Source organism: Urocitellus parryii, chromosome 10 (assembly GCF_045843805.1).
Source record: "Urocitellus parryii isolate mUroPar1 chromosome 10, mUroPar1.hap1, whole genome shotgun sequence".
In the NCBI taxonomy this organism is placed as follows: Eukaryota; Metazoa; Chordata; class Mammalia; order Rodentia; family Sciuridae; genus Urocitellus; species Urocitellus parryii.
The window spans coordinates 64,794,265-64,819,080 of record NC_135540.1 but is presented as its reverse complement, the minus strand read 5'-3'; the positions used below and the strand labels follow the sequence as shown (position 1 = coordinate 64,819,080).

Below are 24,816 nucleotides of genomic sequence, written 5' to 3'. Positions count from 1 at the left end.
TTAGAAACCTCCATCACAGCTTTGCAGGAATCTTTAACCTCTCTCTCTGAAGTTGTTTTACAGAACAGGTGAGGGTTAGACCTCCTCTTATGAGAGAGGAAGGCCTTTATGCTGCATTAAGGGGAAAATGTTGTTTTTATGCCTACCATACTAAAGTTAAAAAAAATCTACAAATAAATTTAAAAAACGCCTTAAAGAGCGTCAACGAGAGAGAGAGAAACCCAAAAAGGGTGGTATGAGTCTTGGTTCACACAGTCCCCCTGGTTAACTACGCTTTTATCAGCCCTGGCCGGTCCTTTAATAGTTCTTATATTGTTGCTAACTCTAGGACTCTATTTGCTCAACTGTGCAGTTTCCTTTCTCCAAGCCCAAAATTGGACAAGTCAAACTTATGGTAATCAGACAACAATATACCCCACTAGCAGACACAGAATGTGACACCCCCCAATGATCACTTTTATGATTAAAAGTAGCCAGAAAAAGAAGTGGGGAATGAAAGGTTAATAAAATAGGTACTTGTCACTCTGTTTTTCTATATGCTTAACAGAACACTGTTGAAATCTTGTTCCCAGGATGTGTTGTCCCCAACTGTGAACTGTTTGCTTATCTTGTTCCCAGGATGTGCTGTCCCCAACTGCCAAACTGCAGGATGCACTCCCTCACTCGGTTGCAGGCAAACTGCTCACTCGCCCTGACCCATCAATGAACTTCCCTCCCTGCCCTCTCCAAGAAAAGTATATAAGCTCTGCTCAAGCAGTTCTCAGGGCTCTATCTCTCTTTGCTATAGAGAGCTCGGGCCCCAGCATGCTGGTCTCCAAATAAACCCACCCTTCTGCTGTTGCATAAGAGAGTCTCTTGTGGTCTCTTACTCCGACGTTTCGCCGGACCCTTACAGTACAACACAGCATATTATATACTTGAAAATTTCTAAGAGAGTAGATCTTCAGAGTTCTCCCCGCAGAACAATAAGTACATGAGATCAAGGTTACGCTAACAATCACGTCACACTCTGTGCACTCATCAAAGCATATGCCCCTGCTGTGGATCACATGCTGAATTTATTTGTCAATTATACCAGGACAAATTTAGGGCAGGGGAGGAGAAAATAGAGGAACTGCAGTGACTTGTCATGACCGGCATGTGCACTTCATCCCCTGGCCTCGGAAGAGGTCCTGAGAGCATCAGGAACATGAATGTGTATTTTAGGATAATATATCCCTGAGTCCATTTAGTGTGAATATATCGCCAGGGCCACTGCAAACCGATTAAATTCCTGCGGATGCTCTTCCTGGTAAGGCACGTGCTATCCCAGGGCTGTTTTTGTGACAAGGGCTTGCCAACACCAGGCTAGGAAGTCACCGGGGTCGGTGGGAAGTGAGCCAGGACCTCCAGTCTAGGAGGCCCTTGGGCTCAGCTCCTGGGCTGGCTGCGCAGAGGGGGCGTGTCTTTATAATTTGCATACAGACTCCCCATTGGCTAGCTCACCCTGTACCTATGAGACTGCCTCCAGGCAATGCTCCATCAACCAGCCAAGCATCCCAACTGGGACACACACCCGCCCCCCAGCAGAAGAAGGGAGAGGCACAAACAGCTGATTCCTCACCTTGGAAGCCGAGTAAAGAGTGTACAGAGGCCATGGGCAGAGCGCTACCCCAGAAGAAATGTTCAAGATGAGCCCCCTCAGCCTAAAGGGCAAAGAAGCAAACTTCCATTACTTTGCAGCTTGATCCCAACTCGGTGGAAGGAAACCAAAGGGTCTCCTATGAGCACCATCCAACTCCAGCCTCCCCAGACTACCACGGCTGCCCAGAGCTCTGCTGCCAAGAACAGGAGCTGAACTTCCCCTAAGTTCTTGAGGAGGACACCACACAATGGTGTCACTCGGCAGCCATGTGACATTAAAGGCTTTTTTACTGGAAACAAAGAATCTGCTAGGACAAGGGTCTCCATGTCAAAGTACAGACAGCCAACCCTGCTCAGACAAGATTCAGGGGCAGGGACCTTCCGCCCTCAGTATGACCACAGGAGCTCTAGGTCTCTCTGGGCCCAGAGAGTCACCCTAACACACGTCACGTGTCATATATGGAATCCCATCTCCAGCAGAATTATTTATTTAGTTAGTTAGTTAGTTAGTTGTGGTTGGACACAATACCTTTATTTTATTTATTTATTTTTATGTGGTGCTGAGGATTGAGCCCAGTGCCTTGCACATGCTAGTAAAGTGCACTACTGCTGATCCACAACCCCAGCCCCTCTGGTAGAATTTGATAGTGCATCAGCTCTGCACAAGTGTCCAGGGACCTTGCTTGTCTTTTTGAAATTCAGCATCCTCAGTCCTTCCCAGTTAGGTGCACTGGGGTGGGGGGCACAAAACTACAAGTTAGAGTGCCCTCTAGGAAAGATAAACCTAACAACCATTTGCTTTTAATTTTAGGATCTGAGGAAAAACCAGCCCCCCAACAGGTATAGAGAGAGGATGATATAAACTCACAATAAATGAAGGAACTGATACAGTGGAGATTTTTACCCATGTATCAGAGTCTTCATTCTGACCAAAGCTGAAATTCATACTAACAAAGACATACTCTTGGCCTCAGGCCAACTGGCTTCTTTTATGAGTTAATTTTGTTTAATCCAAGGTGTGCTGACACCACGGCTGCCTCCCTCCCTCCCCTGCATCACACTTGACCTTCCAAGTGCAAGTCTGTCTGAGGAGCTGCCTGGCCCAGAATGTTACTTTTTTCCCCAAAAACCTCCGAGTCTTCTCATTCTAGTCTTTATCTCTGGTTAAGGCAGCAGCGGGTTGAACGCTGTCCCCCACGTCCCCAGGTGGGTTGACAACAGGTCAGGGAGGCCATGTGACTCCAAAGTTTTCCAGCAGTGACCTTACCTTGATTCCATGGGTTTCAGAATGAGCTGTGTCATCTGGAAGAGAAGGCCACACTTAGGCCCTGACCGAGGAAGGAGCAAATTACAAGACACTGGAGAAGCCCCTTCCCAATCCCAACCCGCCACCCCTGGAAAGGTCTTCCCTGCTTGTTCTAAGCCTACATGTTGATTAAAGAAGACTTTTTGCAAGGTACAGTAGTGCACACCTGTCATCCCAGCTTCTCAGGAGGCTGAGGCAGGAGGATGGCAAGTTGGAGGTCAGTCTCAGCCAAATTAGTAAGACCCTAAGCCAACTGGTGAGGTCCTGTCTCAAAACCAAAGAATTTAAAAGAGCTGGGGATGTGGCTCAGTGGTGGCGCACTTGCCTAGCATGAGTACCTAGGTTCAATCGCCAGTAATGCAAAATAATAAATAAATAAATAATGCTTTTTACTAAATAATTACAAGGCACACATTTGAAGAATTAAAAAAGAAAGCTGGGTGTGGTGGCACACACCTGTCACTCTAGTGTATTCGGGAGGCTGAGGCAGGAGGATCCCAAGTTCAAAGCCAGCCTCAGCAATTTAGAGAGGCTCTAAGCAACTAGTAAGACCCTGTCTCTAAATAAATTATTAAAAAGGCTAGGGATGTGGCTCAGTGCTTAAGTGCCCTGGGTTCAATCCCTGCTCAAAAAAAAAAAAAAATAAGAAAGAGGCTGCCCATGGTCTAAAATGTTCTCCAAAATACAACAGTACTGAAATCAGGTTTTGTCCTTGAAGCAGGTCTGAGACAGAAAGGATTCCAGTGGAAGAAAAAGGGACAGAAATCAAGGACCTGGGAATCAGCAGCATATTTTGGCCAATATCTCTGTGCTATCCAGAGCCCTGCAGCAGCTTCTCAGTGGACTCTCTCTTGACACTGCTCCTGTCCCCTAGGCCAGGCCCCCATCCCTGTCTCAGAGACCCTCCGTATAATGTCTTCCCTACAGGGGCCCATGGGGAGGGGGCAGCAGAACTCTCTAGAACACCCTGGGCTGACACTGAAATGTGGGGTTTGGAGGGAGGTGAGAGAAGGAAATGGGCACTGGGGTGTCCTGCACCCTCCCTGATTCTCAGCTTCTTCGGGAACATTAAGTCCTGCTGGACACACAAGCCCACCCCCAAAGTCTCCCATACAAGCTCCCCAGCCTTGCTGGGTGAATGGTCCCAACTGGAGAGGCAGCCTTGTCCCCAAACGCACACCCACTCCCCTGCCCTCCAACTCATTCCCCTGACCCTGCCCTTGACCTAGAGGGAGCTCAACAGGTTTCAGATGACATCTTTGAAGTCGTTAGGCAACACCGGCCATGCTTCGAACCAGTGAGGCCAATTAGGGCCTGGCATCTTGAGACGCTACCTTTCATTACTTGCCTTTGTTACTCAGGGAACTTAGTGTCTGTCAGTAAGTAAAACAATTTTTTAAAAAACAAATCAAAGCATTTCTTTGCTAAAGGAATCAGAATGTTGTCACATCCATTTGGGGAAACCCAAATGATCAAACAGCCCAAGATGGAAAGATCAGTGTGTTAAATACTGTGGGGGGTTCTAGTGGTAAGGCTGCAGACAACGCTGGATATATAAAACTTAAAGTGACATCTAGCAGAGAGCTGCCCACGGCCACCGATTGCTCAGCATGAAAAGAACGTGTGTGCTCAGTAATGACGGAGCAGAAAACTATAAAATTCCAGCATGCTGACAGAAACAAGCAGCACTGGAAATAACTGTGGTCGCCCCACTTATCCTCCCGAAAACGATCTGTGTGTGTGTCTGATCGGCTTCCATCGCCCCTCTTTCTGCTGACAGTGACCCCATGGCCGAGCACCCTCATCGTCAATACTCGGCATTTGGACTAGTGACATTGAGCTTCCCTGTTCTCCATCCAGGGTCCCAGCTCTTTGAAATCAGGGATCAGACCTCATTCATCGCTGCAGTTCCCCTGCTCTTCCAGAGTGGTCACCAGGACGCCTTGCACAGTTGTCCACTTTGTATACTGAGCAAGGTGCTCAGCTGCCCGGGGACGAAAGGTTGAAAGCCCAGGGCTGACTGGCTAGCTACAGTAGAGGGAGGGGACTCTACCCCTCAGAGGAAGGGGAAACATCATATTCACAAAAAAAGCACCATCAAGCAGGGCACCAGAGAGCGCACCTGTCATCCCAGCACCTGGGGAGGCTGAGGTGGGAGGATCACAAGTTCAAAGCCAGCCTCAGCAACTCAGCAAGGTCCAAAGCAACACAGTGAGACCCTGTCTCTAAATAAAATATAAAAAGGGCTAGGGGTGTCCTCAGTGGCTAAGCATCTCTGGGTTCAATCTCCCCAGTACCAAAAAAAAAAAAAAAAAAGCATCATCTACCCACCAAGCCACGTGGCCTGAGACTGCATCCATTCTTAAGAGGAACCTTTCTCTAAACTGTCTGTCGCAAGAGGGGCGCCTCTTTCTTCTCCATGCAAAGGCATAGGATAGGGTAGCTTTGGGGGAGTCACCTAAATTGAGAATGCAGCTGAAGAGCCAAAGGTCTCTGGGCAGACTGTGCCTAAGGGCTTGCTCCAGCACGCTTTAGTAACAGGGGCAGAATCTGGGGTTCAGGGAGCTAGGTGACCTGCCCAGTGCTGACCAACCAATCAGCCGCCTCGCTGGGGTCGGAATACAGTCGTCTCCACTGACCTGTGGGGATACCGTCTAAGACCCTCAGTGGAAGCCTGAAATCAAGGGTAGAACTACCCCTCCATGCGCCATGGTAAAGTTTGGTTTATAAACTAGGCCTGGTAAGAGATTAACAGCCTCTGTGACAAAACAGAAAAATTATAATAGCACACTGTGGTAAAAGTAATGTGAATGTGACTTCCCTCTCTCTTTCTCCCTCAAAATACAGAATTTCCAGCCTGGCATGGTGGCACACGCCTATAACTTCAGCAGCTCAGACGCTGAGGCAGGTTCAAGGTCAGCCTCTGCAACTTAGCAAGGCCCTCAGCAACTCAACAAGACCCTGCCTCAAAATGAAAAAAAAAAAAGATTGGGCATGTGGCTCTGTGGTTAAGCACCCCTGGGTTCAATCCCTGATATATATATATATATAGATATATATATATATAGATATATATATATATATATATATATATATATATAAAATTATATATATATATATATAGAAAATTATATATATATATATAGAAAATTATATATATATATAATTTTCTATTTGATATTTTTGCACCAGGATGGGCCACAGATAACTAAGACTGTGGAAAGCAAAACCATGGGGAAGAGAAGACAATGGGATAGATGATCTTGAACTTCAACTCAGTAAATACATATTGAACCACAAAAGTCCAGGAAACCTAAGTCAAGCCCTCTGGCATTTCCCCCAACAGAGTGAACTGTATTCTATTTACAAAGCCTCAAATCAGAGAAAGCGTTTAAACTTTTTAAATGTCCCTGGAATTCTGAACAAGTCCCAGCATTACAGGCCTCACGCATGACCAAACTGAATGTGAAAACAGGCTGCAGATACTCGAGAGAGAGAGCCATGGCTGAGACAGTCTCCAGGTTGTGTCTCAGGCCGTCCTCCCCCTTGGGGCTGGGGGGACACCCCCCCGCACTTCAGAATTCCAACAGCCACCACGGTTCAATTAGCACAGGGGCGCCATGTCCCTTGACCACGGAGGTGACGTTGCACTGGATGAGGCTCTGAAATAAGAAATCACAACCACACATCAGCCAACCAGCAGGGCTAGAGTGGGCAAAGGAAAACGGCCGGTGGGAGCCTCCACCTCAGCCTTCATATGAGGCTCCTGACAGGAGCCCCAGAATCCAGTAACATCTGACATTCACTTGACAATTCTACCCAGGTATGACTTGGGACTGGGGAGGGAGTGTAACCAGGGATTGAACCCAGGGCTCTGTACCACAGAGTTGCATCCCAGCCATTTTGATTTCTTAGAGGCTGGTCTCGAATTTGTAGATCCTCCTGCCTTAGCCTCCCAAGTTGCTGGGATGACAGGCATGCGCCACCGCACCCAGCCCAGATAGAAATCAATTAAGAGTCTGCTGGAAAAATTAGGAGGAATAAATTTTTTCACAGTAAGATACCGAGGATTCCTGACTCAGGATGGTTCACCTTCACAGGTGCAAAACCAACACCTGTGTGGTAGAAAACACACTTTGAATTTGGATCTTTTCCTGGGCCAGCAACAACATGTGACGCAATACTCTCTTTTGGTACCAGGGAAGATTGAACCCAGGGCACTTAACCACTCAGCCACATCCCCAACCCTTTTGTTTAATATTTTATTTAGAGACAGGTTCTCACTGAACTGCTTAGGCCTTGCTAAGTTGCGGAGGCTGGCTTTGAACTCGTGATTCTCCTGCCTCAGCCTCCAGGATGCTGGGATTATAGGTGTGCAGAGGCATAGTGTAGGGGTGGGATTACGGGCATGCAAAGGCACACCTCCTTGAGCTACTGGTGCACCCCATGACTTCACAGCTCAGGGCCATGAGAATGGCCAACGGCCTGCCTTTGAGGACTGTTCAATGCAAAACATTTACCCCTGACCACACCGGCAGCCATGGGCCTGAGCCGAGATCACTGAGCATACAGCACCTCCAACCACAGAGTCTGAGTCAGACACAATCAGTCCTCCATGTTCACAGGCTCCATGTCAGCTATGGATCAAAATTGTTTTTTTAAAAATTGAACCTGGGGCTGGGGTTGTGGCTCAGCGGTAGAGCACTCACCTAGCATGTGCAAGGTCCTGGGGGTCAATCCTCAGCACCACATAAAAATAATAAATAAAATAAAGGTACTGTGTCCAACCAACTACAACTAAAAAATAAATATTAAAAAAATAATTGCACCCATACTGAATACATACAGACTTTTTCTTGTCCTTATTTCCTAAGCAATATAGTATAACAACTATGTGCAGGACATTTGTATTTTATTGGGCATTATAAGGGAAGTCTTAGAGCATACTGGATGATTTGTGCAGGTTGTATGCAAATTCCATGCCCTCCATGGATTTTGATATTCCAGGGGGCCCTGGAACCAGTCCTTCTTAGATACCGAGGATGGCTGTACACCCCTCACACTGAAAGTTGAATAAATCTTATTATTTAGGGAAACAGACTAAAGCCAAAGAGTGGACTAGCTCCCAGGTACATCATACTGTCCCTGAATTTGTTGGGCAGAATTACTCTTCTATAAAGCAGGGCACAGAGCCTCCAAAGAATGATGGTCCAGCGGCACATAGTCACCTGTGCTCGTCATGTTCCCTGTGTACTTGGGAGGGAAGAAACCCCACCTAGAACACGGCCCACCTGGATCTCATCCGGCACACTGAGGAAATGGCTCGGGAGAAGGTTTGGAAGCATCCCAACGTTGCTGACTGACCAAAGACACAAGACAAGAATGGGTCAGAAGAGCCTGAAGAAACCTGGACAAAAATATCCATATACAACGTTGTTCAATGCAACAGGATTTGACAGCAGTAAGGAAACAGATGGCAGAAAACACGTCGTCTGTAACAGGAGGCCCGCGAACCAGACCAGGTCAGGTCGGTCTGCAGCCCAGTCACTAAAAACCATGGCTGCTACCACAAAATGCGAGGTTAGGCCCTGTGTCGGTATGACATGTCAAAAGACACTCTACTGTCATGTGTAACTAAAAGGAACCGATAAAAAAAAATTAAAAAAAAAAACTATGGCTGCTGAGAATTTTATAGACACGGGAAGACATTTGTGATACAAGTGGATTTTTTTTTCTTGTTACAAAATGCATGTACATATGATCCCAGTTTTGAAAATATGTATATAGGTTGGGAAGAATGCACAACAAGATGCTATCTTGAATTTGGGGGATTTTAAGAAATTCATAGCTGGGTGCAGTGGCCCATGCCTGTCATCCCAATAACTCAGGAGGCTGAAGCTGAAGGATCACAAGTTCAAAGCCAGCCTTCGCCATTCAGCAAGGCCCAGAGCAACTTAGTGAGACCCTGTCTCTAAATAAAAAATAAAAGGATGTAGGGATGTGGCTCCATGGTAGAGCACCCTGGGTTCAGTCCAGGAAAAACTAAGAAGAAGAAGAAAGAAAAAAAAAAGAAAGAAAGAAATTCATATTTCTTTTATGTGCCTAAGTCTTCCAGTCCTTTCCAACTTTTCTGCAATGATATGCTTCCCATTTTTACTTGTGAAAATGTAATTATCTTTTAAATTCAGCAGGAAGTTTAGAAACCAAAGCTTACTTTCTTCTATGTACAGCACAAATATTGCACTTCGCATGTGGCTAGAAGATATCTTCTCTATAAATAATTACAGAAAAATACTGTCTTGTGTTCTGAAAGCAAAAGATGTGAGCTCTCCAACCACCACACTGGCTCTGCTTCGTGGATGACACCTCCTGCGTCTGTTTGCTGACCGAATTCCTTCAGGTCAGTGTTTCTGGGATCGTTTTTTTGCTATCAAACATCAACGTCAGGTCTGTGAAAGAAAATTCACTTTCATATTAAAAAATCTAGTTTGGAAGGTCAGAATATGGAAGTCTGACACGTCCCTTGACCATATATTAATTTTTGAATCCTGTGATGGCTGCAGAATAATCATTTTCATGCTACAGCTTAAAATACAGTCGTGGGTTAGGTTTAAGCTACCAAGAAATACTTGAGCATCATCAAGATGATTATTTTCACTGTGCATCCCAAGCTTCGCATTTTGCAATGCACTCACCTAAAATTCCAACTTCTAAGCCTTTCAGTTCTTCTTTGATCGACTCATAGATGTCATCTTTGGTAAAATCTGCTTGGATCACCCTCACACGGCTCCCTGTGGTTTGCTCTGCATTAGGGCCAAGGTGTGACGTTTAAGGAACAAGCGGGCAAGTCCCTCTCTGGACCTTCAAGTTCCGGGGACCCTCCTACGGTCCCTAAGCAGCCGTTCAAGAGGACAGCCAGAAGCCCCCCCAGAAAATAAGGGAGCACTGGATACCCCCTGGGAGGGTGGTGGGCAATCTGGGGCCTACTCTGGGCTTCCACGGTCACCCCAGGGGGCATGAAACACCCTGAAATGGGCCGAATGGCAATGCCTCCGCTCTCAAAGTGGGGCCCCAGACCACAGGCGAGGGGCCGGCCATCCCTTCCAAAGCGCCTCAGGTGACGGCTTGAGCTTGAGACCCCAGACTCCAGCCAAAAGCCAGATCTAATGCTGCCTCTGCTCAGGGTCAGGTCCCCTCCGAAGGGTCACACCAGCCCCCGACTGTCCAGCACTGGAGCACTTGTCTATGCCATGTCCTGTCTTAATCTCCCTCCCACATGAAGTCAGCCCTGTCCCCAGGTGCCACCGCAGGCCGAGGCTCAGGGAAGCGAGCATCTGGCCCCAGGCACCCACACTCTGCTGGCACCACGCTCAGTGCCCTGTCCACTGCTCTGTTAGCATGCCTTGTGCGAGGGGTCTTCGGGCGGAGGACAGAGCCTCAGACACTTCAGCCATTCCCTGGTGAGATCCCTTTCCCTTTGGAGTGAGTGAGGCCCACTGTGCTGAGGAGCCAGAATGAGGCACAGTTTGGGGAAATGGGATTCTCTTGAAGACACTGCTTGCTTTTAAAAGGATGATGAAAAGCACAGTTTACCACTGTGAGGAAAGCCCTCAAGAGTATCTGGGTCTGAGCAAAAGTTACTTCTAATCGGCAGACGCAGAACAAAAGCAGAATTCAACAGTTTAAGGTCACTGAGCCTTCTGGGTGTGACTGCACAGCCCCAACTCCCACGTCTACCCCATCCCAAACCTCCCCAGACAAATATGGCTGATCCTAGACAGCCTGCCACGGCCCTCACAAATCTTCACAATTGAAGACCCATCCCTTTGCATTAGAAAGCTTATTCACTAATAAATTAAATTAACATGGTCGATATTAACTAATGATACTTCTAAGCAAATCATCTTAATAAAACATTATGGCATAAGAGCTGTCTCTGTGGGTTGTACGGTGTACAACTCTTGAAACCATACATGGCAACCCTTGATCAGATCTTCTTTTAAAAACTCTGACTAGCACCAGGAAACCTTATCACTCACCCTCCTGCAAGGAGCAAGGCATAGATACAGGAAGGCCCTAACACTGATCCTGCTTTTGAAAAGAACCGCAGAAGCTACCAAGCAGCTGAGACCTCTGCGAGAGCAGATGTCGTTCTAAGCATGAAGCCCCTGGGTCAGAGAAGATGGTGGACCTACTTGTGCCTGAGCCTCTGCCTGCCTCCCCCAGCCCACGAATGCATGGTGAGCTGGAGCCTGCACCTTCAACCTTGAGCTTCACCTCATAAACTGGGTTCTCCCTGGCACCAAGGTCACCCCAGGCTGCAGACGCCCAACTGGGAATCCACAGGCAGGACAGGGCCAGCTGGGCTGGGGGCTCCATGAGAACTTCCCTTCTTTGGGGCATCACTCACCAATCTCCCTGGCAAGGACTTGCAGTTTTTCCAGGGTCTGGCTGATAAGCACCATGTTGCGTCCACATTTTGCCAACTAGGGAGTGGGAGGGGAAGGATGAAGATGTTAATCAGTGTGGGCAGGAGGCTTGCTTGCCAGGTGGACTGGTCCGAAGCTGTCTCTCTGGGTTATAGGATGCAGTACTTGTTTCTCCAGGTTTCACCATGCAGAAGGCACAAAGGGTTTGAGTGACAGGCAACACGGTCCCCTGGACAGGGCTGACAGCGGCATTGTCATAGTAACTGAAGCTTTGTCACATGTGACATTTGTACCAGGAACTACAATAAATGCTTTTCTTCTACAGGCCCAACGTCTGGAACACGTGGGGTTCGCTGCGCATAGGAACTCATCATATTAGGGACCATATACTACCAGGTCTCCAGATTCTGGGATTCCACATCCATGGAGTCAACCAATCACAGGTTGGAAATATTTGGGAGAAAATAATCATATCTGTACTGAACATGTACAGACCTCTTTCCCTCGTCATTCTTCCCTAAATAATATACATATTTAAAAAACCATTTCAGTAACCTGGAGATGATTTGAAATGTTCAGAGGATGTGTATAGATCTCAGACAAAGTACTGTGGTGTCTTGTATAAAAGATCTGAGCATCCGTGGTTTTTGGTTTCCACAGGGTTACCAGTCCTGCTCAGGTACCCAGGGACAGCTGCATCCGGTAGCAGGGTCTAGGCCAGTGCCTCACAATTTAAAACAATGTTTCTTAGCTGTGATTTTAATAAATAATTGTATGTTCCCGAAAACATGGAAGGAGCCGAGTTATAGAGTTGACTATGTGGCCCCCAGGACCCTCCTGTGCACTCTTCAGGTCCAGGTGTCAGGACCACCTGGGGAGCCGTCAAGATCTACCCATTCCCACCAAAACCATCCAAGTAAAAAATCTCTGGAGTTGGAGACTTAACATTTACATCTTTTTTCTATTTTAATTAGCAAACTGCATTGTTAATCACAGAGCTACATCTCGTTGTAGAAGATTCAAACAACACCAAGGCAAAAAGAGTCCCAATGTCCCCTAGTCCCATCTCCCCACATGGCTCCTCTGCCTCCCGTGCGGTATGGATCCTGCTCCGACTTCCCTGCTCCTGTGGCATGTATAGGTACAGATAGGAGTGAAAGTTGGCTTTGGGGGATCAATGTCTCCAAATCCTCCATAATTGACATCTTAACTACGGTCTTGCAACGTTCCCTTAATGATGTGTCTTGTCTCTGGAGCTGTATCCACCTCTACCCTGGGCCCTGAAGGACCACATGACTCTTTCTTCATTGCTCCCTAGTGTTCTGTAGTTCCCCTTTTGCTGAGTACCTAGGTTATTTTCAAACTTTCCTATTGCCAGTATCACTACAGAAGAAGCCCTCTTGGCGTGTCTGTAGACTGATTCCTGGAGTGGACGGGTGGAATCGCCACGTCTCAGGCTACATGCTTGTCAAATTCGAATACTATTGTCAAACCGCCCTCCCTTCACACTGTGTCATCTACAGCATGATCATGACCGTCTCTCCACGGTCTCATTAATATCTATTTGATGTTCACACCTTTTTCAACCTGATGTAGCCCTTCATTGTTTTAATTTCTGTTTTTTTCAATTATCAGTGTGGCTGAGCATGTGTGAATTACCAGGACCATTTTTATTCTGTTTGTTTATTTATTTATTTATTTATTTATTTATTTATTTATTTATTTATCTATCTATTTTGGTGGCTTCTGAGGCAGGGGAAAGGAGTAGGCATGACGTAGGTCAGGTGTCCAACATGCCAGGGATTGATAGAGCCTGGATACTGGTCCCTATGGAATTGAAACCACACTTGTATCTGGAAGCAAAGCACAGGACCTTTTTCACCTAAGAGGGGTCAGAGGCCACAGGCCCCGAGGCCGAGAGGAACCGCAGTGAGCAGGTTAGTGACGGACCTGAACGGGGGACAGGCCTCCTGGGTCCCAAGAGTCCTGCTACCTTACAACCCTGGTTGTACTTTAGATTTCTTCATATTTCCTTTTCTGAAAAAGACATGATGATCTCCCACCGTGTGGTGAATTTTTCAATCATTTCTATTTTGTTTAGATTCTGTTTATATTTGTATTATGTTTATATTTCGACATAATATTGGCAGGAATAGAATAAGTTCGATACCAGTGACCTGAATTTTATCAATATGATTTTCCTCCTTCACCACTCCTTGTCCTGAGTTACATCTTGTTGGGTATGGACATTGCTCCTAGTCCTCTTTTCTGGTTTGCATTTTCCAAATTGACTTTTTCCCACTCCTCCATTTTTTGACTTTCCTTCAACATTGGGTTTTGGTTTCTTAGCTTCACCTGAGTCTCTGTTACCTACGGGTAGATTTAACCAAGTAACATGTATTGGCGTGTCTGTGGAGTTGTTACAGTAGCCTATCTTATTTCAATTTTTCCATTCACTTAATTTCCAGTGTTATTTTTCCCCCTTATATGACTTTAATAGGCTCACCGGGAGAGACAGTGCTACGGTGTCACACAGCATCTCCTGCAAGCAATGTGACACCTCAGGGTAGATCTAGATGATCAGTGTGTGTGTTTATGTGTGTGTGTGTGTACACATATATAGACATACATGTTCATGTGTATATAAATCATACACAAGTGTGAACGACATAATATAGTTAAACTATCTACATGTGTATGTCTCCAAAATGCCTACGCTGGGATTTGATGGTATTAAGAGGTGCGACCTTTCAGGAAGTGATTAGGTCCTGATCAATGCCCTTATAGGACAGGCTTCAGAGAGCAGCCTGATTCTGCTCTTCACTGGGCAAGGACCAGCCAGAGCCACCATCTCGGTAGCAGAGAAGGAGCCCCAGGAGACCCCAGATCTGCTGTGCCTTGATCTTGGCCTTCCCCAGATCTGGGAAACATGATTTTATCATCCATGATTACCCAACGTAGCTGCAGAGACAAAGAAAGACAAGCAGCAAGTAAAAACCAAAGAGAAAAAGGCAGGGCTTTATTAATATTAATCAAAATGGGTGTTAAGCAAGTAAGCACTACTAGAACTAAAACTCGTGAAAGGTCGAATTCCCCAGGAAGATATAAGGGTTCCAACCCCGGATTGCCTAAGTGAATGGCTTGTGTGGAAGTGTCTATGTGAGAGGTGACAGACACACCCTCGCAGTGGGAGATGTTTGTTTGTCCTGCAGGAATTGTTGGATGGAGCACACAGACATTTGACAGGGACTTGGACTGGGTAAACCTCAGGAACACCACAGCTGGTGAAGTGGGCGCTTGTAAACCCTGCAGAAGACCCTGTGGTTTGGAAAGCTGGCTGTCGGGATCAATGGTAAGACTGACAGGTCTCCAGCAAAGTGGTGGGGAATAAATGTCAGGTGTGATTAGAGATACAGCCTGGATCTACACTACAGAGAAGGAGAGAGGAGAGTGCATACACAGCCAGTTTTGCTATCCCCTAAAGTCCTTACCAAACCATGGGAAAGGATTCTTTTCTAGACAAACAAATCCACAGGAAAGGTGACAGCGAAGACAGAATCCAACCCCTAAATTCTTGCTTGCTGGAAAATAGATAGGCAAGATCCAAAATCTCAACCAGGAATAGGGTCAGCTGAGAACTGACAACAATTTTTTTGGCTTTATTATATACATTTTTTAAATTGAATCCTAGCAATTTTACAGTGTGATGGATCAGTACATATACACAGTATGTAATGATCAGATCAGATCTGACTGTGGTGTGGTCTCCACATCTGTGCCTGTCCTCTGGGAGATAGACCTGTTCATACCAAAAAAAAAGGGGGGGGCAACTTCAATATCTGCCAACAAAGGAAAGAAAAACTAAAGCTGGACACATTGAAATACTATAGTGTTATGATTGTGGGATACTACACAGCACTGAAAATGAGTGGACCATGTTCTACACACATCAGCATGAATGGATTTCAAAAGCATAGTTTCGACCAGTACAGACTGTAAAAATGCATATGACTCAATTTATATGAGGTTCAAAACAAACAACCCAACCCATTTGTTGTTTAAGGGAGCACATGTATGTAATAAAACTGTCCTATTTAAAAGCAAGGAAATCAGTAACACAGCGTTCATGGCGGTGTTTACATTTGTGGGGTGAGGGAACAGAAATGTAAGGCATAACACACAGGCAGCTTCAAGGACGCTGGTTGACCAGGGACACAGGACTCTATTATTTTTTGTGACCTCTGTAGGGTTTCTATGAATGTTATGCACTCTTGGGTGACTGTCCCTTTCTCTCTTCCTCTCAGAGCCATGGCACACTGTCACGGGCTCACGACAGCCCCAGCCTGGGTCAGAAATTCCAGGGTGGAAGCCAAGCAGCCCAGGAACAACATGAATCGAGAGGAACCAGAAAACAATGGAAAGCTGCTATCTCCATGGAAGGCCAGATGAAAGGGGCCAGCGGAGAGCAGCTGGAGCCGTTTAGACATCAAGGGGACTCTCATTTGCCTGAGATGTCGCCCCACATGGCAAAGGACACAGATGGAGGTCCCAAGAGCAGACGGCTGTTTCCCCCGCATTGGCACAAGACAGAGCTAGCCGGTGACTCTAGGCCGACTCTGTCCCTCACCTGGAGCTGCCAGGGCAGGACCTTGAGAAGAATGGGGATGGCCCTCTGCCATGCGGAGATGGGGTGCCTTCCCAGATGCCCCCCAAGTGGCTAGAGGTGGAGGGACGAAGCCAGGCCATCTTTCAGCATGTGATTTGGTTCCAGCACTCTCTGGGCATTAACAGCCAAGAAGTCATGCATCAGAGTGACAAAAAGTAGAACTTACAAGCTTTCGTGCTAACAAGCGGTCCGTGAAAAAGACATGCACATCCAGCCTGGCGATGGCCTCCGGTCCTTATAGGCACATCCCCCTGGAAGGCAGCCTGACTGCAGAGGACGCACCTGGGTGTGAGCTCGAGTTTCCAGAGATTCCTGCCCAAGTCCACCTCTGGACTTTGGATGGACGGCAGGGTAACATCAGACTCTCCAGTCCCCACTGCCATGACAGGTCACCTGGGCCCAGGCTGACAGTGGACCTGGGAGGGACTCTCTGGAGGCTTCCCTGGGATCCCCAATATAACTGGAGCTTGGGAGAGGCACACTGTCCCTGTCCTCTCTGAGGGCACCCACGCTCTCCCTTGGGGGTGCCCCCTTGCCCCAGGAGTCAAGATTCTCTGTACTTACACTAAAAGGGATGGTTTCTCTTTCCATTTCCTGAAGGAAACTCCCACTAATTCTATCACCTTCACAGAGAGACCCAGGTCAGGGTGGGGCAGGGGACAGGTGTATTTCTCTTTCTGTGCATTTCCAAATGCTCCGGTTTTCTAACTCTAGGCTGCGCCTCTATGATCCTTAGCAGGATTTATCTGGGCAAAGAGATAGTGGCTCTTTTTATTCTTGGTCTCTTTTTTCCATCTCTTTAGATTCGATATACATGTGTCATAAACTTCATTCTCCACTCAGGAAATGTAAATGAAAACCACGAGATGTGGCCACTCCATTTTAAATTTGAAGGCTGGGATCATGTAAAGGATGGTGCGGAATCAGGCACCCTTGTCTCCCCATGCACTGGGTCAGCCTCCAGGGGAAGCCCCCACTAAGTGGAAAACGATTTGCATTTCCTGCACAAAGGGTGCTGTCTGCCTGGTGGCCCGCCACCTCCTCTCAAGAGCCCCAGAGCCCCTGGTGAAGTGGTCTGGGCCAGGAGGGGACCAGAGGCTGGCTGTCTGGGCGGCCATTGTTCCCTTTGTCTGCGGGAGCAGGACTCAATCTTGCTGCCCAGGTCGGGGCTGACAGGCTGCAGTCGCAGAGCTCAGCCCCGGCTTTCCACCGCAGCCTCTCCTGAGCAGCCATGGCGTGGCCTGCTGAAGGGCCTCACTCTCTCTGCTGCTCTGGGGCCTGGGTCGGGGCAGTTGTTTGTGGCTGATGGACCCCGGGGGGTGGCAAGGCCAGGAAAGACAGGGCTGCCTCTGTGTGGCCAAGGACAGAGAAAGGCCTGGGGTTCAGGTGCGGAGGGAGGGGACATGGTGGGAGAGCAGTGTGGGCATGGCTGGGGGCCACCAGGCCACCCACCTGCCTATTCCCACCTGCTCCCAGCAGGGCTCCAAGTGCCTGACTCCAAATGTGCACACAGACTAAACCAAGAGGCAGCGTGGAGCAGGCTTCCAGGAAGATGGACCGGAAGACCTTCCCTTATCCCTTCTCTCACATGCAACTTGAAAACCTGGATATTAAGAGACTCTGCAGAACAGGACCGTGGGGGGTCCCTGGGATTTCTCTTTTCTTCCCATAGTTTGGATTTATTGCTGGAGAAGCCAAAAGACCAGAAATGCCAACAGGTGCAAATGTAAAAAAAAAAATAAAATAGAAATCTCAAGAAAAGTCTGCTCTCTCTATCTAAAGGAAAAGAAAAGGGAAATCCTAGCAAAACAGAAAATGTGTAGACAGAATTGCTCTCCTTTCAACAGACACCTTGGGGAAACTACAGCCCCAGCCCCACCTCTGCCAGCAGGCTGAGAGGAAGAGGAGACTCCCACCCTGGGGACCCTGTGACGAGAGCCATCACTACCACCACCCAGTGTCACGTACTGTGGTTTGTGTGTGGTTTGTCCCCCAGAGGCTCATCTGGGGGTTTATCCCCCAGAGCTGAACCAAAGTTTGGACTTTCAGCCTCCAAATAAACCTCTTTTCTTTTTACAGAACCCAGCCTCAGGTATTTGGGTATAGCAGTGGAAAATGGACTAACAAATACCCAACCCTTCACTCCCCTCCTCTCTCTCTTCCCCTGGGATGATAACAGAGCAGAGCTCATGGTCAGCCACACACAGTGGTCATGAGGCCATCCCCCCAAACATCCCTGGAGATTTTGTGGGGAACAGCAAAGAGGCATTCCTGCCCCTTCTGCCAGAGTGGTACCAGCAGAGACCTAGGAGGGAGCCAGGACCCCCCCACACACATCCCAACCAGCAGGAGCAAGGAGGCAGCACCCTTTAACGGAGGCCAAGCAGAGAGCATGGGCCTCCACCCTACCTGGCAGGGGAAAAAGTGGAACCCCCTCCTCCCCACAGTGAAGAAATGTCAGCGTAGGCCAGTGCAGGCAGATTCAGATGAGATCCAGTCTCAACACAAAACCCAAAATGCCCAAGGTTCACCGAACAGTCACTGATGATGCAAAAAGTTTTTAAAAAGTCTAGTTCTAGTTCGGAAGGGAAAAGAAAATCATCAGGTGACAATGTTGAGATAACACAGATTTTAGAATTATCTGAGCAGATTTTGAAGCATTAAAAATTCTTCAACCAAGCCATTGTGAACACTCGAAAAACCACAGAACATTCCAGCAAAGATTCAAGAGACCCAGGGAACAGGGTAAAGCCAAGAAACTCTGTGGCAAGAAACATCCTCACTAAACTGCCGACCCAGGAAAGCTCTTTACACAGCAAGAAGCCACCCCATCTCTGGAAGGGAAGGCACTGTAGGTCTGTCCTAAGAAATCCCAGAGGCCAGGGGAGGGACCACATGCTGGCGGAAAAGGACACTCAGTTACGGAGCCTGTGTCCAGAGAAAGGACGCTTCAGGAATGAAGAAGAGACCCAGACATTGGGGAGTGAAGAGAACGTCAGAGTGTTTCCTTCCACCAGAACCTACTTGAAGGTTCTGCCACCACCCAAGAACACCACAAGCAGGGGACGGGGGCCTTTGGGGACATTCGGATTCCAAACTGTAGCACATAGGATTCGTGCAGACCACAAGGACGGCTTTCCTTCTGACCTGGGGGGTGGAAGACACTTGGCTTTGGAGAGGAGGTGCTGAAGCCTCCCTCCAACCTCAGCACCCAAATACACAGCCCGTCCGTCTGTGGACGGTCAGCCACTACTGGCCTGAGCAGGTCCCAGGTGAGAACAAGGAGGCACTCTTCACCTTCAAAGAAGCAGACTCGAGAGAGAAGGTCACTGGCTTCCACCATCAGGGGGAAATAGCGGGCAGATGCCTGAGTCCAGCACAGGGAACTCTTATCAGGGGCACGGTTTGGTTTGCTAACATCCCCAAGGTGTCTATCGAGTGCCTCCAAGACACCCGTCACTTCTCACAGCAGGGCTTAGTTAAGATGCCATCTCTGGGGGGGATGACACTCCTGGGAGTGTCACTGTTGATGGCACTTTTCATAGGCACTGAATGTTTGTATCCCTCCAGAAACATCCTGCGTTGAAATCCCGACCCTGGACAGGATCCTATTCAGAGGCCAGGGCTTGGGAAGTGCAAATCAGGTCAAAAGGGTGGGAAGCTCGTCTTGGGATCAGAATCCTTAGAGAAGACAGAGAGCATGTTCCTCTGTCTCTGCTCTCCCAGGGAAGGCCACCACCTACAAACCAGGAAGAGGGCTCACCGGCCACCAGAACAGCCGAGGCTCTGGATGTCCCAGCCTCCACAACTGTGAACATCAGTGTTGGTTAAGCCACTGGCGTCCAGTGGCTTGATGTAACAGCCTGAGCTAATACCAGGCCTTTTTCACAAGTTAAATGACCCTAACTTCAGTGGAAAGCACAGATGCTTAAAGATGTTCAAAATCTCCAAGCCACTGCGAGGAAATGAGCTCTTAAAACAATTGGAGATGAGCATAAAAGTATATGATTTATTCACAAGCATGTTCCCAATTCTGTCTAAAATGAAGAAAATTTGTAAGTGAATGTGAAATTATAGAGTATCCATCCATTCGATAGAAAATTATGCTCCCACTTAAAAAACTATGTTTTTGACATAAGAAAATGCTAACAACCAAAAACAACACTTAAAAAATAATGGCATGTGTAATCTGGGATTTGAGCCAAACTTGAGGAAAATTGCAAGGTTTTCAATATCCTTCTATTTAAAGAGGTGGTATTTTTTTCTCCCTTACTCAGAATCTCTCATCTTTCTCAACAGAGTCCCAATTTGGACATTCACTGCATTAAGTACACACACACCCGTGAATGACCTTGACACCAATATTTCAAGGCCAAGGTACCCGCTCAAGGTTATTGTACATCTTGCCTTCCCCACCCCCCGAGGGGAATATTCACAATCACCCTCGTAGTTAAGGTAATGACAGGTATGATGATGGTGATCACGATCGCTTTCTGCATGTACTATTCTGAGTGTCATAGGTGTGTGACTTCATTGCATGCTCAAAACAAGCCCAGAAGGTGTCACGATCCTCTGTTCATCATTGAGGAAGCTCAAAAAGAGGAAAGTTCTTCATTTGATCAAGGTCTCACTGCTAAAACTGAAGACCAAAGAATTTGAACTCATGCTACCTGACTTTGGGACCACAAGCCTATACAGATATATACCAGGGAAATAATTAAGGAAATCAAGCTTGGAGCCCAGGGTACTCTCATCTGTAAAGTTGAAAACTTCTGTCTCTACTGATGGGTTTTCCTGTTGTCCCCACTTGTCCTCCCTGAAGTCTACCTATGCCTCAGCAAAATTCTACTCTTGCATGCAATAACTCTATTCCCTCTTACTCATAAAAACAGGTGAGGCTGGCCAGATGTGGTGGCACACACCTGTAATCCCAGCAGCTTGGGAGGCTGTGGCAGAAGAATGGCAGGTTCAAGGCCCTAAGCAACTCACTGAGGCCCTATCCAAAATTAACTATTTTTTAAAAAGGGCTAGAGATGTAGCCCAGTGGTTAAAGCTCCCTGGTTTCAATCCCCAGTGCCAAAAAAAGATTTTTTAAAGTTAGGTTTTACACCTTGAGTCCACAAGTGGTCTAATTCTCTGGTCCATTTGAACTTTTTTTTTGGGGGGGGGCTGCATCCTACATCAGGGGGCAGGGGCTGAGCAGAGTCCTGAGTCCACCCAGTGTGTGAGCATTGAGTCTGTGTGGAGCAGGGCGTTTGGATCCAGAATATCCAGGCCTCAGAACTAGGTGAGTTCACTGGAGACAGCATGCCCTCCCAGCAGGGGAGATGCGTGCCCCCGAGCCATGCGCACGTGCGCACACACACACACACACACACACACACACACAGAGGCAGCATGGGTTATAAATCCACTTGTCATTGTAAACAATGTTCCATGTGGTAATGTTTTAAAATTTCTATTGTTATGTTTGTAAAGTTGCCAGGTTTAGCAAAGAAGGATACAGGATGCCCCGTTAATTTGAATTTCAGGTAAACAACAAATAATATTTTAGTATAATGCATTCCGTGAAATATTTGGATTGCAATATATTAAAAAATCAGAACTTGTTTATCTGAACCTCCATTTTAACTGGGTATTCTGTGTTTTTCTCTGAAAGCCCCATAACAGTGTTACAGTCTTTCCTATTTAGCCTGGACGATATTTCTTTTTTAAAGGTTTTTTTGTTTTGTTTTGTTTAATACCTTTATTTTTATTTATTCATTTTTATGTGGTGCTGAGGCTCGAAACCAGGGCCTCACACATGCTGGGCAAGTGCTCTACCTCTGAGCCCTAGCCCCAGCCCTGGATGGTATTTCTAAAGACCTTAGCATTTCCTTCAAGGAGATGCTAAAGCCGTGACCTCATGGTCTTCACCTTAACTCGGTCAGGGGCTAAAATCCCACATGGTGGTTCCACCAGACAAATCCCTCGGGGCGACAGACAGCACTGTGATCAGTGAGAACCAGGCCCAGGTGCCACATCTGACATCTTGAGAACACAGCTCCACAGCAATTTTCGGGGCCTTGATTTGGCAATACCCTCATTTCATCGGGGGCCTGGCCAGTCTTATTTTCTAATGAAGTAAATTAACATTATGTGTATTTCAGAATTTTGAGATACCCCTTAGCAAAATGGGTATGACCTAGGGTCTGGGAATCTACAGAGATGTGGATTCAGAAGTTTCTGCCTTTGTTTATTAATTGTGTCATCAGAGAGAGATCATCACACTAAGAAGAAGAAAACCCAGGGGGTGACGTTGGGGGGACAGGTGCACAGCAGGAGTTGAGGAGCACTCTACCACATCTTGCTTTGTGGACAGTTCTGATTTCACTCATGCTTTCTAGACTTCCCAGTTAAATTCGATTTAACTGAAATTCCCAAAGGATGGAGATATACCTATGAGAAAAGAGGCACTATATCTTTGGGGACATAAATAGGAATAAGCAGGAATAATAAAATAAATGAGAAATGGACAGCCCCCCTTACCTGCCCACTGTCCCATCGACTGCAAGAAAGACCTCGGTAGAAGTTTCCGGAAGCTCAGTAAAACGCATTTGCAGAATCTCATGCACTTTGCCAGGCCGGCCAGGCACACCAGCAGCCCGAGGAGAATGAAGAACTGTTCCAGATACTCCCCCATGACTGTATGGCCGCATGTGCTGTCTCCAGCCTGGCCCTGGCCCCTCCTGGGGTGGGGCCACCTAGGGGACGGCAAACCTCCTTCTGGGAGTCACTGGGTGCATTCCATTAACTCTGGGACATTTAGATTAAAGTAACATCTTTACACAACCTCTAATTCATGGGCCTTTGAATGAAGTATTGTTTCTAATATTTTCAGAGCACTGTTGGGCTTTGTTACCTTGGGCAAGCTGGTGGCCCTGCCTGTAATCCCAGTGACTCAGGAGGCTGAGGGAGGAGGGTCACACATTCAAAGCCAGCCTTGGTAACTTAGTGAGGCCCTAGGTAACTTAGGGAGACCCTGTCTCAAAAAATTTTTTTTTTTGAAAAAGGGCTGGGGATGTGGCTCCATGTTCAAGTGCCCCTGGTTTAAAAAATAAAAATTTAAAAGTGGACATGAAGGAAAACAAGACAATGAAGAAAGGGCAGCCCAGAGTTCTGGGTTCAGGAACTGCTATGGTTTGTTCTCACAACGACTCTGTGGTGGAAGCGTTGTCCCCAGCATGGAGATGTGAGAAGCAATGGAACTTTAGGTAAGGCCTAGTGGGAGGTCCCTAGGTCCTTAGGCAGAGGGGTTTGCCCTCGGAGGGGAATACTGACCACCTAGAGAGTTCTCTCAAGAACAAGTGGTCATAAATGCCTGACCCCAACCCTTGAATCTCTCTGAGTTCTGGTTTCAAGCCGTGGCTGCTGCTCTGTTGTAACCCACCATAGGGTTGTGCAGCCCAGGGGGGCCCTCACCAGAGCCTACACCATGCTGGTTGGACTTTCAGCCTCCAAAACTGTGAACTAAATAAGCCTCTTTTCTTTATAAAGTTAGCCTGCCTCCAATATTTTGTTACAGTAATGAAAAACTGGGTGATACAGAAACCAAAACGGATGCCAAATCAAGTCACTCATTCGTTTATTCAACAAGTAGGTGCTGACTGCCTACAGATGATGGCCCCTGTTCAAGGCCCTGGGGACATAACAGTAATGAAGCAGGGTCTCCGTCTTGGAGCTCCAATTGCAGTATGGGAGACAGAGGAGGGGAGCAGCCAGGCCCTCGTGGTGAGGAGTTTGAAATTCAGGCAGAGGGCAGTAGGAAGCCGCTGCAGGGGTCAATGGGATTATTCCTCCCAAAGGTCGTGGCCTGCTGCAGGGAGATGGCAGGCCAGAGGCTGATGGAGATGGTGGGTGGTCCGACAACCTCAGCAGGGAGGTGAGGAGACTAGGAAGCCCTCTGCCTGCATTGGGGCTTGTTTCTTTTTTCCTTTCACTTATTTATTTTTGATTGGTGTTTTATCAACACACATCAAGGTGGAATTCACTATGGTGTGTTGATATATGCACATTTCCTCCCCTTTCCCATCCCTCCTCCTCCAATCTCCTTCTTCTTCTTCAGTTCCACTGGTCTTCCCTGTGTCTCTATGACATCCAGTCTCCACCTCCTATTTTCCCTTATTTTGCTCTAGCTTCCTCAGATGAGAGAAGACATCTGGCCCTCGACTTTCTGCATCTGACTTATTTCACTTAGCACGATGGTCTCTATTTCCACCCATTTACCAGTAAATGCCATGATTTAATTCTTCTTTATGACAGTCTTCATCTGTTTCAGGTTGCTAGAGCAAAATTCCTGAGGCTAGATAATTTGTAAAGAAAACAGGTTTATTTAGTTCATGGTTCTGAAGGTTCAAGGACATGACACCAGCAGGTCCCGAGAGTCAGCCCTTGACCCTCTGCTCTTTTATTCGATCACTCCTTGGTGATGTCCTCTGATCTCTTGACCTTATGGACTTGCCACATGCTGAGGAAATTCAAATTCATCACTTCAGCTAGTCACCCTGGCTGACATCCAAACTAGCATGACCTACTTGATACCATGGTTTGAACACCTATTAGCTGTTACTGAATTTGTCACTATTTATAAGTCTTTCTGGGACAAAACTAGGAAAACCTTTTTTTTTAAGTGAATATACTTCATGAGTCATTAGAATTTAGGATTATATGAGTTTTACTTAATATACTATTTTTTTTTTCAGATTTCAGTGGACACAACATCTTTATTTTTATTTTATGCAGTGTTGAGGATC

General features: G+C 47.1%; 1 protein-coding gene across 1 annotated transcript in view; it reads right to left on the bottom strand.

Annotated features, from left to right (window-relative positions):
- Positions 1-22,706, bottom strand: part of LOC144257142 (17-beta-hydroxysteroid dehydrogenase type 3-like) — a 36,282-nt gene extending 13,576 nt beyond the window's left edge. The window contains exons 1-8 of the mRNA XM_077803115.1: positions 22,553-22,706; positions 16,191-16,258; positions 11,340-11,415; positions 9,625-9,732; positions 8,221-8,288; positions 6,541-6,591; positions 2,891-2,925; positions 1,604-1,685 (exon numbers count right to left, since the gene is read on the bottom strand). Of these exons, the coding sequence (XP_077659241.1) occupies positions 1,604-1,685; positions 2,891-2,925; positions 6,541-6,591; positions 8,221-8,288; positions 9,625-9,732; positions 11,340-11,415; positions 16,191-16,258; positions 22,553-22,706 (642 nt within the window). The remainder of the gene's footprint in view (positions 1-1,603; positions 1,686-2,890; positions 2,926-6,540; positions 6,592-8,220; positions 8,289-9,624; positions 9,733-11,339; positions 11,416-16,190; positions 16,259-22,552) is intronic.
- Between the last annotated feature and the right edge of the window lie 2,110 nt (positions 22,707-24,816).